Source organism: Ostrinia nubilalis, chromosome 29 (assembly GCF_963855985.1).
Source record: "Ostrinia nubilalis chromosome 29, ilOstNubi1.1, whole genome shotgun sequence".
In the NCBI taxonomy this organism is placed as follows: Eukaryota; Metazoa; Arthropoda; class Insecta; order Lepidoptera; family Crambidae; genus Ostrinia; species Ostrinia nubilalis.
Genome location: NC_087116.1, coordinates 2061966 through 2073961, shown reverse-complemented (window position 1 = coordinate 2073961; position 11996 = coordinate 2061966). Strand labels below are relative to the sequence as shown.

Genomic DNA, 11996 nt, shown 5'->3' with positions numbered 1-11996 from the left:
CAATATTTATTATTATTTTTTTATTTTTGCATCAAAATCTTAATGCGGTTCACAGAATACATCTACTTACCAAGTTTCAACAGTATAGCTCTTATAGTTTCGGAAAAAAATGGCTGTGATATACGGACGGACAGACAGACATGACGAATCTATAAGGGTTCCGTTTCTTGCCATTTGGCTACAGAACCATAAAAAATCAATTAAATCTTTCCTCTAATAGTGTAGATGTTGCCTCCTGACTCGTACTTGGGCCTTGGCCAGTTTAAAGTTTAACACTCAATAGCCTGATGCACCTTGGGTGCATCATTTAAATGAATGATGATAGTATAGGAATCACTGGATGCGATTTTTGTATCAAGTATGTTTATTTATGACTATACAACTACAATATGACTTAAATAGCTAAGAAAGAATACGATACAAATCTTTGCATGGTTTTGATGGCATCAACTTTAAAGACACGTTACAGTTTCTACAATGGTATAATTTCCTAAGTTTTAACTGGCAATCATTTTGGCCATTTTACTACTCCCAGAGCCGTAACATTCTATCATTCATTCAATCACCATTCGGTCATTGCTCCTTTGTTTGTTTTTGCGCTAATGTCAAAAATTTAAAAACGAGCGGTTTTCAGTCAACGGTTTTCTTTTCTGATTGAAAAATAGCGTCTGTGCTTGAATTAATATTAATTATTGTGTGATATCTTTCATTTTGTGGACAATTCTACAGAATTATTGATTCTCAATTTGTCCACGAGTCGAGTTCGTTTACAAGCTTTTATTTGTTAAATCTTAGAAACCTCAATTTAACGGGTGAGTGAACTCCAAACTTTGTTTTCTAATTAATTAAAATTATAGCTAAATAATAATTATTCAAACTCATCTTCAGTAGATTTGCCTTACGAAAATGCCAAGTAAAAGTAATAATTGTAATTTGCGTAATTTTAAACCTAATAATTTGATAGGCTCCAATTTGCCCGCGTTAATTTACACTCAATGATATCATTGTTTACACTGGATTTATTACACAATTGGCATTATTTGCCACAAATTGAATAATTCGAGCATAGTAACACCGATATACATATTTATAGAGCATGTATTATCCAAAGATTATTTATTTATTTATTATTTATATTTATTTTATGTATAGACTGATATTTCAATTTATTCTGTGTTGAAAGAAAGAAAGAAAAAAATATTTATTTGGTACTGTTGTTAGAGGTATTTACCTAAAAACTGTTTTCTGGTCTTGTTAGGTCCTCCATCAAAAATGTCGTCGGTTGAAGACAGAATCCTGAAATTGAGAGAGGAGCGCCTAGCTAGAGAGAAGGCGAGGATAGAGAAGGTATCAGACATTAAATTATGTTTTTAAATAATATTATTATCAAACAGTAAATTTTTCATTGGGCTGGAAGACGTAGCGTGGGCAGGCCTCCTACTAGGTGGACCGACGATCTCGTAAAGGTCGCGGGAAGAGCCTGGATGCGGGCAGCGCAGGACCGTGCATTGTGGAAAACCTTGGAGGAGGCCTTTGTCCAGCAGTGGACGTCATTTGGCTGAAACGAACGAACGAACGAACGAAATTTTTCATTATAAAATTCTTTAAATTAACTAAAATTTCTACCTATTTACGCCCTAAATGGTGGCTGTTTATGTGATATTTTTGCTTCATAGTTTTATTTATTGGTTCAATATGTTTTAATTTAGATAAAAAAACCTTTTTCGCAAATTACTTACAAAAAATTCTAAATGCAGTGACTACTGGCTCAAAAAACCAAAATAAAGTAGAATGATAAAATTAAAAACTAATATTTTATTGTTTCTTTTTTAGCTTCGAGAACTTAATTTGAAAAAATACCAAAAGAACGAACCCCAGCCCCAGAATTCGGTTCAGCATAAAACATCGAACAATATTAAAAACTCAAAAAGCAGTATACCAACTGCAACGAACGTCAAGAATGTGCCCAAAATGAAGAATAATTTTCACGTAAATGGCACCACCAAAAGACCCATATCTGTTCCGCTGCCAACTAAAAAGCCGACCGTGAAAGATACTACATCAAATCTGAAGCCGAAGTCCTTGCCTGTGCTAAAGAAAGATGTAGCACCCAAAATTAGTAACGATAAGCCTTTCAATCCAATCAAAAAACCTAGCAGTATTCCTACAATTACAGACAAAAAACCAATAGATATTAAAAACAAAGAAGCTAAGTCTGTAAAATTAAACGTAAACGCAAGAGATTCTCGGAAAACTCTGGCACCTAAACCAGAGAATATGCTCCTAAAAACAACGTTGCTGTCCAGAAAAAGTGTACAGCCACAAAAAACGGATAGCAATGCGAACCCTAAAGAATCCGTCTTCGATAGACTGTACAAGCCAAAAGCAGTTGCAAAGAAAGTGACTGACGATGTTAAGAAATTGCAAACTGACCCGAACTATCTCAAAAAGGTCATAAAAGACTCCGGACTAATTCTCAATAAAAGGCATACTGTGTTCGATGTGAAACCAAAGGTCGACCCACCGGTGAGACGGTCAATATCAGCAGTCCATTTCAAGCGTATTAGCAAAAGCGAGATGGGAAATTGCATTCACAAGTGGTCATCGATCGGTGAGAAGCTAGATAAAATACATCTGAATGAAATCAATGAAGATGACGCTGTCAAAGAAGACAAAGTCATATCTGCAGTCAAGAGTGAACGTAAAAAAGTCAAATTCCAGACTCCAGTTCCGTTTAATTTCAATACACCAAGACCGGAAGAGTTGCAAGCAAGGCTAAAATCCTGGTTACAAAAACGAGGAAAATCTTTAGACTCGTACCACCATTTGCAATGTTTCGGCATCCATCATATCAATCAGAAAATCAAGCCGATCATAGAGCCACCCAGATTTGAGCTCTACGACGATGAGGATAAAGAGAATATTGCTGTGGAGAATGACAGTGATAATGACTCGTTTACTGAGAACATGAACGATTTGGACACCAAGTGGAGGAGGGCTAGCAATATTAGTGAATATCCGGACAGTGTGGATCTAAATGATACTCAAGAAAGTATGGTGACATCAAGTGATACAATGTTCCACGTTGACGAAGTTCTGGTCGGTGCGCTAAATGACTTGACTGATTTGCTCCGTGAGGTAAAGATTTTTTATTACTGATATCCTACTTATTATTTTTAAATGTGAAATAATTACTGGATGGTTGTTTTAATGTTTTTCTTTCACACAATAACTTCTGAACAGATTTAGTAATAGTTATAATAATAATGTTTAAGCTATTATAACATTATTGAGTTGATTACCCAAATTACAATGATAAGTAAGTAGGTATTTAAAATATTTTTTTACTTGAAACAATCGACTTCGTTTGCTAAAGCGACTGCTCTGACTTCTGAGCTACTTAGATATTGAGTAATCAATCATAATACTAGAGAATTTCAATAACTAAGTGTCATCTAAGTCTGTCTTTCTGTGACAAACTGAATTGAAGGGGTGAGTGGACAAAGGTCTTAAATAAAAAAATGAGTTATGAGTGTTTGAAAATGTTAATCTGCTCATACCACATTTGAATCCTGAAATGTATGAATGCTTGTCAGATAACACCTTTGTTAAGGTTTGACACGTAACAAAATTGCGTGTTTTGAGCTCATTAGTCGATTTTATCATCACTTAAAACCTATGTTCATGCAAAAAAGTCGATTCTTCAGTTTTGTCAGATAACACCTTTGTCCACTCACCCCTTCAATTATTATGCTAAAGTTAATCAAATATTCAATGTGGATGTACGTTCATTCCAGGGCTTCGACTGGGAGCAATGCGCCCGCTGGTTGCGTGCCCTCCGCGAACGTTTCCCTTACGCGGCCGATACCGCCTCGTACTGGGAGTGTCGTGCCGCCCTAGAAGAGAGGCGAGGAGACTTGCCTGCTTCTGTGGAGTGCTGGGAAGAGGCTATCGCTAAGGGGACTGAAGTAAGGACCGAGATTTGTCATCAGGTTGCTTACTAAAGGCAAAAGGGACAAGGTCGAAGTGAGGCAGTAGAGCGGAGCGAGGGATTAATGTAAAAGTTCTATTTAAAAGCCTATTTGTAAAAAATAAATTAGTTTTACGAGTTTATTTAATGCGGAGCGGAGTTGCGGAAGACATAGATAGCAAATCAAATCAAATCATACGAGGTGTGTTCAAAAAGTAAGGTGACTTTTCAAATTTCCCGGGCAACGTACTTTCGATTATCGATTTTTTTGTTTTGTTATGTTGGTACACTCTTCCCGAACATCTGTACCAAGTTTCAAGTGTATAGCATTTTTTGTTTGGTTGTGAGAGGCGTAAAGGTTATAAGTGTTTTGCGTGCTCGGCGATTTTTTGCTATCGAAAAATATGGATCAAAGGATTTGCATCAAATTTTGTGTAAAAAAAATTTAAATTTAATGCTCCGAAACACTTGAAATGTTGACAGTGGCATACGGTGAAACTGTTCTGAGTAAAAAAAAATGTTTCAAACTCTTCCAAGATGGCCGGGAAGATGCCAATGACGAGCCTCGCTCTGGACGCCCAAGAACGTCAATAACTGATGAAAACGATCAAGCAGTGAAGAAAATTGTTTTGGAAAATCGTCGAATCACTATCAGAGAAGTTGCTGAGGATATCGGCATATCGCTTGGCTCGTGCCATGAATTTTTTTCTAACGTTTTGGAAAAACAATTCATGGCTTTTGCATCACGATAATGCCCCTGCTCACTCATCTTTGCTTGTGAGAGATTTTTTGGCTAAAAACAACACCACAATCATGCCTCAGCCACCATATTCACCGGATTTGGCCCCATGTGAATTTTTCTTGTTCCCAAAATTAAAGAAACCTATGAAAGGACGGAGATTTGCAACGATTGAGGAGATAAAGACTGCATCGCTGGAAGAGCTAAAGGCTATACCGAAAAGTGCTTATGAGAAGTGCTTTGAGGATTGGAAAAACCGTTTGCATAAGTGTATTGTATCTGAGGGGGATTACTTTGAAGGGGACAACATAAATATTGATAAATAAATAAATATTTTTTCTTAAAAATACAAAGTCACCTTACTTTTTGAACACACCTCGTATATTTTGCGAAAATGGGTTTACATCAGTATTGCAGAGCGGAGCAGTAAAGTATGCAAAATAAAGTTTCAGACAATCTCTGTAAATTAGTGTAAATAGACGCAGAACTAGCTACCGGAGCAGAGTTGCATATCGTTTTTTTCCATATTACTACGCGGCCGAAAAGGCCTCGTACTTGAAATATAAGGTAGGTAAGTATGTATGTACTATCGGGGACTCTTCCGCCTGACCACTTTGTAGAAATTTTAGCGTAAGCGCATCGCTCCGGTCACGTGCTCACCCCGTCTCTAATTGGTTACGCATTTTACTATATTTTTACTACGACCAATAAGAGACAATCAGGGCTTAGGTTGCAATACGAAATACCATTGTGCACTTTATTGTCATACGGTTAAGGTTTAAAACGAAATGTTTCTTTTTCTTCAATCTTTCTTAGTTTTAGGCTGAGTTGCACCACCTAACTTTGACCGTAACTATAACGGTAACCGGTGCTTTTTGTATGGAGTTTGACAGAATTTTGACGTTTGTTAAAGTTAAAGTAAGATGGTGCAACTCAGCCTTAGAATTTTAATAATAGAATTTGGTTACAAACAAATAGATATGTATTTTTTTTAATATTGTGTTTTTATACGAGGTCTGTCTGCTTTTTGCTTTGGCGATCTGTCGACATATTCTCTCCTTTGTTTTTTTGTGAAGTTTCGTGATCAATAACCGATTGATTTGTGTTGACCCGTGCTAGTAATTGGACTGTTTGATTGCCTTTTTATTGACCTCCGCTCGATTACTGAACCATGCTTCTCAAAATAATTCTTATATTTACTTACAAACTTATCTACATTGTTAACTGTTTAAGTATTATTTAGTTTGAAGTTTAATTGTTATTGATTTAAGACCTTGTGTAAAGACACTTAATGTGCAATAAAAAATTGAATTTGAAATAAAACTAACTGAATATTATAATATTTACGATAACCAATTACCTGGATGTGAGATGTTCCGTTTTAAAGATAAGTGTTTCTTTAAAACGGAAAACAAAATATGCATTAAAAATAAATAGAAACCTATTATAAGTTTTTATTTACATTCAAGGATTTAAGAAAGTTATAGGTAGCCAGATCTTACAATAATTGTTTTAAGCCACAAATATTATTTAACTCTTTGCTAATTAATTCAATAACATATTGTTTAAATAAGTTCCGAATAAATTAAATACCTATTAAATAAGTAAAATTCGAAAGCAACTGTATGATTTTGTATTTCTCGCCCTAACTAGCTAAACTAATATCATGAGATTTACACTCATAATATCAACAATAATTGTAGAAAGGGCTACTTTTTTCTCGGGAAATTGCATAGTTACCTCGGAATGTGCGATAGCAATTTTGTGACCCGAGCGGGCAATCGCTAGATTTTACACGAAGCCTCATATAATATTTTGTAGCGATTCTTTATTGGGTTTCAAATTGACTAAAATGCGACGTTGCCAAACGAGCGCTACGGATGCGGGTAATAAGCAATACTCAATCCTAATTGCTTTACATAGAGCTTGGTTTGCTAGGGCAAACATCTACAGTGGTGCGCCGACGCTGCTTCGACCCGAAATATGAATGAACGGGGGCGGAGCATAATCGAGCGTGTGTGTGCAAACAATTTAGGCCCTTAAGGTGTCAAGGCGTTCGAGTCCCCGATAGTACCATGGCGCAGGTGACCTCATCAGAGAAGTGCCGCAAAAAATGGGCCAGGGCAAACGGTCCGCCAGCCCGAACAGACTCGAGCAAATGCTGAAAGAGAAATATACGTAGGTATGTGGAGACGCCCTCACTTCCATGAAGGAATTGACCTACGCCCTTGCTGTGAACTCTGTCGACAGGCAGACTGTTCCCTTTCTTGTTTAGTGTATTCTCAGATTCTCCCTTACGCGGCTGAAACGGCCTCGTACTGGCTTTGTAAGAGAAATAACCGTTTTATTTTATTTTCTATTTCTTCCAGCGATCCGTAGTAGAAGCCAACCTAGACCAGCTCTTAGACAAGTTCATGCAACTCAAGATATCTCCCACCAGCGGCAAGACCAAGCGGGCTGACCCCAAGATGGTGGATGTGAAGAATGTGTTCAAGAGCACCATCATCAGGTTCGCTGTGCAGCAGGCTAAACTGTGAGTAGATGTATCTAGTGGTAGAACTTTCTTCTGGGATAATCGCCTTGGTAGTTTACTTATTAGCAGGGATGTTGTGGATATGAAGTTATGGATACGGTTACGGATATTAGAATAATATAATACCGGTTTCGGTTACATTGTATTTCGGATTATCCGAAAGTTTCGGATAATTTCGGTAAATTATCCGAAACTTTTGGATATTTTTCGGCATCTATGATAAAGGTAAAACAGGCGGGGGATATCAGACGGTGCCAGGGAACGCCAGATAAGTAACAAATATTAAAAAATATTAAGATTTAGACTCCGCCCATATCCGAAACTTTTGAATCGGTTACGGTTACGGATATCCATAACATTCCAGCTTATTAGTGGTATTATAATAGTTAAAAATAAATTGTTAATTAATTATTTAATATAATGGCGGGTACAGATTTACACTATTTATGCCAGGTAGAATGTCGTAGTCGGGTAGTTATAGGTCATAGTATTTTTTACCCTGAATTAGTTGTTAATATAATATGTACTATTAGTCAAAGTCAATAATTTAGATATTTGTTTAGAAAACCAACAGTAATGTTTTTATTTTATTGAATGTTTTATTTAAATGGTAATTTGTAATTTACAATAGAGGTGTTTTGAATAACCAATCAGATTTCCTGGTATAGTGTAATCTCTTCTCCGCTCCGCCTTGAGAAACCGGGTCTAAAGTAAACTCAACAACTAAAATAATAAAATGTATATTTTTATTTGTAGTCGCAACTCCAACTCGAACTCCACCGAGCCAGTGAAATACACGGTAACTCCGGTGAGGCGCAGCGGCCGCCTCAGCGTGCCGGGCAGCCGGGGCAGCGTGTGTTGGAGCGGGAAGAGGGCGCCTTTACAGGTAAAGCCTGGTCCGTGAGCACGTAGAATCCCGTCCAATGACCCCAAGCTACCCATCCTTATCGCTCGCGCGTAATTATGTTGCTGTCGCGCTCGCACACTCACTGCGGCCGCCCGTCGCACAGTCGCGACAGCAATATAATTACGCGCGAGCGATAAGGATGGGTAGCTTGGGGTCATTGGACGGGATTCTACGTGCTCACGGACCAGGCTTTAGATACATACTTCAGCTACCCTAGTAACTAAGTATTCGCGTATACTTTGGTGTTTCTTTAAATAGTTCAGTGCAAGACTTCGCTCCGCTGTCAAATCTACTGCTACTGATGTCGCCCGAATGTTTTTGCAATGTATGTGGCTCTTTTTTAATATTAAACGTATATATCTGAGCTAAACTACTCACGAAGTTAGCCAAAGTTCATCGAAGTATGTAGATAGTGTAGACATGCATTTCAGTTCGCTTCGACCAACCTCACCTCGTCTTGCCTGACTTCCGATTGTTTTCGACCGAGTCAAAGGGCTCGCAAGTTGAACACGAAGACTATACTACTCGGTTACCCTCGTTACTTCGTCGAAGCGCTTTAATAAAGTCTTTGAGGAAGTTATCAAATTCTATCGAACCAGTAAAGTACACGATGAATCCGGTGCGGCGCAGCGGACGCCTCAGCGTGCCGGGCAGCCGGGGAAGAGAGCGCCTTTACAGGTAGATACATCATCATCGGTGGATCGTCGGTCCACCTAGTGGGCAGGCCTCCCACTAGGTGGACCGATGATCTGGTGAAGGTCGCGGGAGAAGCCTGGAAGCTGGCGGCGCAGGACCGGTCTTTGTGGCAATCCTTGGGGGAGGCCTTAGTCCAGCAATGGACGTCTTTCGGCTGAAACGAACGAACATCATCATCATCATTCCAGCCACAGCACGTCCACTGCTGAACATAGGCCTCCCAAAGCCAATAAAAACTAAGCTGGCGCGACCAAAAGTGGGTTTTGGCATCCGACAATAACTCTAGGTTGCACCATCTTACTTTACTGTAACAAACGGCAAAAACACCGGTTAGAGTTGTAGTTACGGTTAAAGTTAAGGTGATGCAACTCAAGAATCTCCATTCATATCGACCTGGAGATCAAGTTTCTACAGGTATACTCAACTACACTTCTCGCGAAGGTAGCGAAATTTGATCGAAGTAGATAATGTAGACACGCATTTCACTTCGCTTCGACCAACCTCCCTTCGTCTCGCCTGACATCCAATTGTTGTCGACCGAGTCAAGAAGCGTCTGACTACACTACTCGGTTACTGTTACCTTTGTTATTTCGTCGAAGCTGTGATAAAGTCTTCAAGTAAGCTATCCAACTCGACCGAGCCAGTAAAATACACAGTGACTCCGGCGGGAAGAGGGCTCCTTTACAGGTAGATACATCATCATCATCATTTCAGCCACAGGACGTCCACTGCTGAACATAGGCCTCCCCCAATGATTTCCACATCGCCCGGTTGGTAGCGGCCTGCATCCAGCGCCTTCCTGCTACCGCTATGAGGTCGTCGCTGCGTCTTTCCGTTCTATACATGGCCAGAACGCACCCATAGGAAACTGCTCGTGTATATTTTGGAATGTATCTTTGTAAATCGGTGCCTACAAACTATACACGAATTTTGCGTACTGATCGTGTATAGTTTGTATCGTGGATGGATTCCGTTTTCGCTCCAAACTATACTACACCACTTACATGTGACTTACACTTGACTAGAGTGTTTAGTTAATTTGATTTAGTAAAATATGGAATTAATTTAAAATTATTACATCGTATCGTATTATTTGATATTATGCTCGTGCTTTGTCCTCGAGATTAGAAATAAGAACTACCTATGTAGCATCACGTACGGTGATGCCATTTTTAAAAATTCATTAATTATTACATAAAATATTATTATTTTACTGAATCTACATATAATAAATCTAGATTTATAAGACTAATATAAGTGGTTTCTGAAATTAAATGGATTAGGTAGATTTCAAATTAAATAACAATTTATTAGTGTAATCATAAATTCATTTAAAATGAGAGAGAGTGAGAGAAAAAAGTTAAACGTGCATTATTAACTAAAATTGTCGGCCGTTTGGTGTAGTGGTTCGAAACGAACAACTGTTCCGTAGGTAGCGGGTTCGATTCCCGCACAGTACAAACGTTAATTTGTGTGCATTAACATATTTGTTTGTATTGGACTGGGTGTCTTCCATGTATAATAAGTATTTATTTACAAAAAAAAGTATTTAAGTATATTTATATCCCTTGTCTAGTACCCATAGTACAAGCTTTGCTTAGTTTGGGACGCAGTGTAAAACGTCCAAGGATGTTTATTTATTATTTATTTTATTTATTAACTTTTATCTCAAGAACAAAATCATTTTGACATACTTCCATACATAATTCTTAATTTAAGAGTTATTCGAGAATTGATGATATATCAGCACCAAAACAAATATCTTTTCTATGGCAGAATAAGAAACACCAAAAAACTCTTTATCAAAACAATGGCACGTGTCGAAATTGATTCAATGTTTAATGTAGACACGCAGATATGAATTAACATGACGAGCATGCAACTACTTGCATATACATTGTAATCGCGCACTTATTACAATACATACATGATTAGTCCGTATGCGTACTGGCGATGTATATTTTGGAGTAAGATAATTGACCTAAGTCACTACAAAGTATACGCGAGCAGTACGCAGCGTATGCGTACTGGTCGTGTATAGTTTGGATGAGCTTAGTAAAAAAAGTCATTTCCAAACTATACTCGATTAGTTTCACACCCTTGCGTTCTGGCTACTTATGTATAGAATGGAAAGACGCGTCGTCGCTCCAATTTGTAACATCTCATGTTACGTCTTTTCAAGTAAATACGTATCTAAGTTAAATACCTCAGCTACAGTACTTGCTAAGTGGTTCGAAGTGAATCGAAGTAGTGTAAACACGCATTTCATTTCACTTCGAGCATCCTCGCCTCGTTTCGCCCGACTTCACATGATTACTCGAAGTGCTAACTTCGTTACTTCGTCGAAGTCTTCGTCGAACCAGTTGAGTGCACAGTGATTGCGGGGTGCCTCTACAGGTAGATACAGGTTGTCCCATATCAGCGGGTGTCTGGTGTAGGGATGTTATGGATATGTAGTTTCGGCTATGGATACGGTTACGGATTTAGGATTAATATTATCTTTATTCGGATATTTTTTTATTTTGGATATCCGAAAGTTTCGGTTACGGTTACGGTTACGGATATCCATAACATCCCTGATCTGGTGTTAGCTTGATTTCTTCCTTTATGTTTAGTGAAGTTGAATAGTTTTCGAGTTTAACTTAAAATGAAATTAGATTGATTGAAGAACTAGAACGTGAAATATAGAAAGTTATAAATGACAGTTCTAATTAATAATGATTAATGATCTAACCCTCTTACCATTAAAAAGTTGAACACTGTTTTAAAATGTCATTTCCATACTAAACGTCACTTTAAAACACTGTTCAACGAGCGTGCAAGTTTTATTAAGTAAGGGGGTAAAATTCTAAATTATTGGATTTTTTTTTATTTCAGTAAAATTCAATATTTTACTGCTTATGGAAAAAAAAGGTTTATTTTAATAAAGGCTAAAAATAATAACCTAATCCCTTTCTTTCCAGGTATGCAGCAGTGTTCGCCGCGCCGAAGTGCCCGGCCCTCTGGTATTTGTGCCAAACGACAAATTGTGCGAGTCACCCTAAAGTCATCCTAATTTAAATTTATTTCGTCTAAGAACTCTTATAGTAAGAGCTAGTGAACGCCAGACCTACGTCATTTTATAAAAACTGAAAGTTTGTCAGCGTATGCT

The 11996-nt window shown here is 37.9% G+C and overlaps 1 protein-coding gene across 1 annotated transcript; it reads left to right on the top strand.

Annotated features, from left to right (window-relative positions):
* Positions 1 to 583: 583 nt before the first annotated feature.
* On the top strand, positions 584 to 11996 carry LOC135085765 (uncharacterized). Its single transcript, XM_063980566.1, has 7 exons — positions 584 to 812; positions 1259 to 1347; positions 1834 to 3138; positions 3798 to 3968; positions 7079 to 7242; positions 7999 to 8128; positions 11809 to 11996. The coding sequence occupies exons 2-7, from the start codon at positions 1273 to 1275 to the stop codon at positions 11887 to 11889; spliced, it is 1926 nt and encodes a 641-aa protein (XP_063836636.1). The 5' UTR covers positions 584 to 812; positions 1259 to 1272; the 3' UTR covers positions 11890 to 11996.

What these genes read in the sequence shown, in the direction of transcription:
- LOC135085765 (XM_063980566.1), top strand. Translation starts at nt 1,273, where the DNA reads ATGTCGTCGGTTGAAGACAGAATCCTGAAATTGAGAGAGGAGCGCCTA. An exon ending in CTATCGCTAAGGGGACTGAA is followed by an intron (nt 3,969 to 7,078) that starts GTAAGGACCGAG and finishes TATTTCTTCCAG; the next exon opens with CGATCCGTAGTAGAAGCCAA. An exon ending in GGAAGAGGGCGCCTTTACAG is followed by an intron (nt 8,129 to 11,808) that starts GTAAAGCCTGGT and finishes CTTTCTTTCCAG; the next exon opens with GTATGCAGCAGTGTTCGCCG.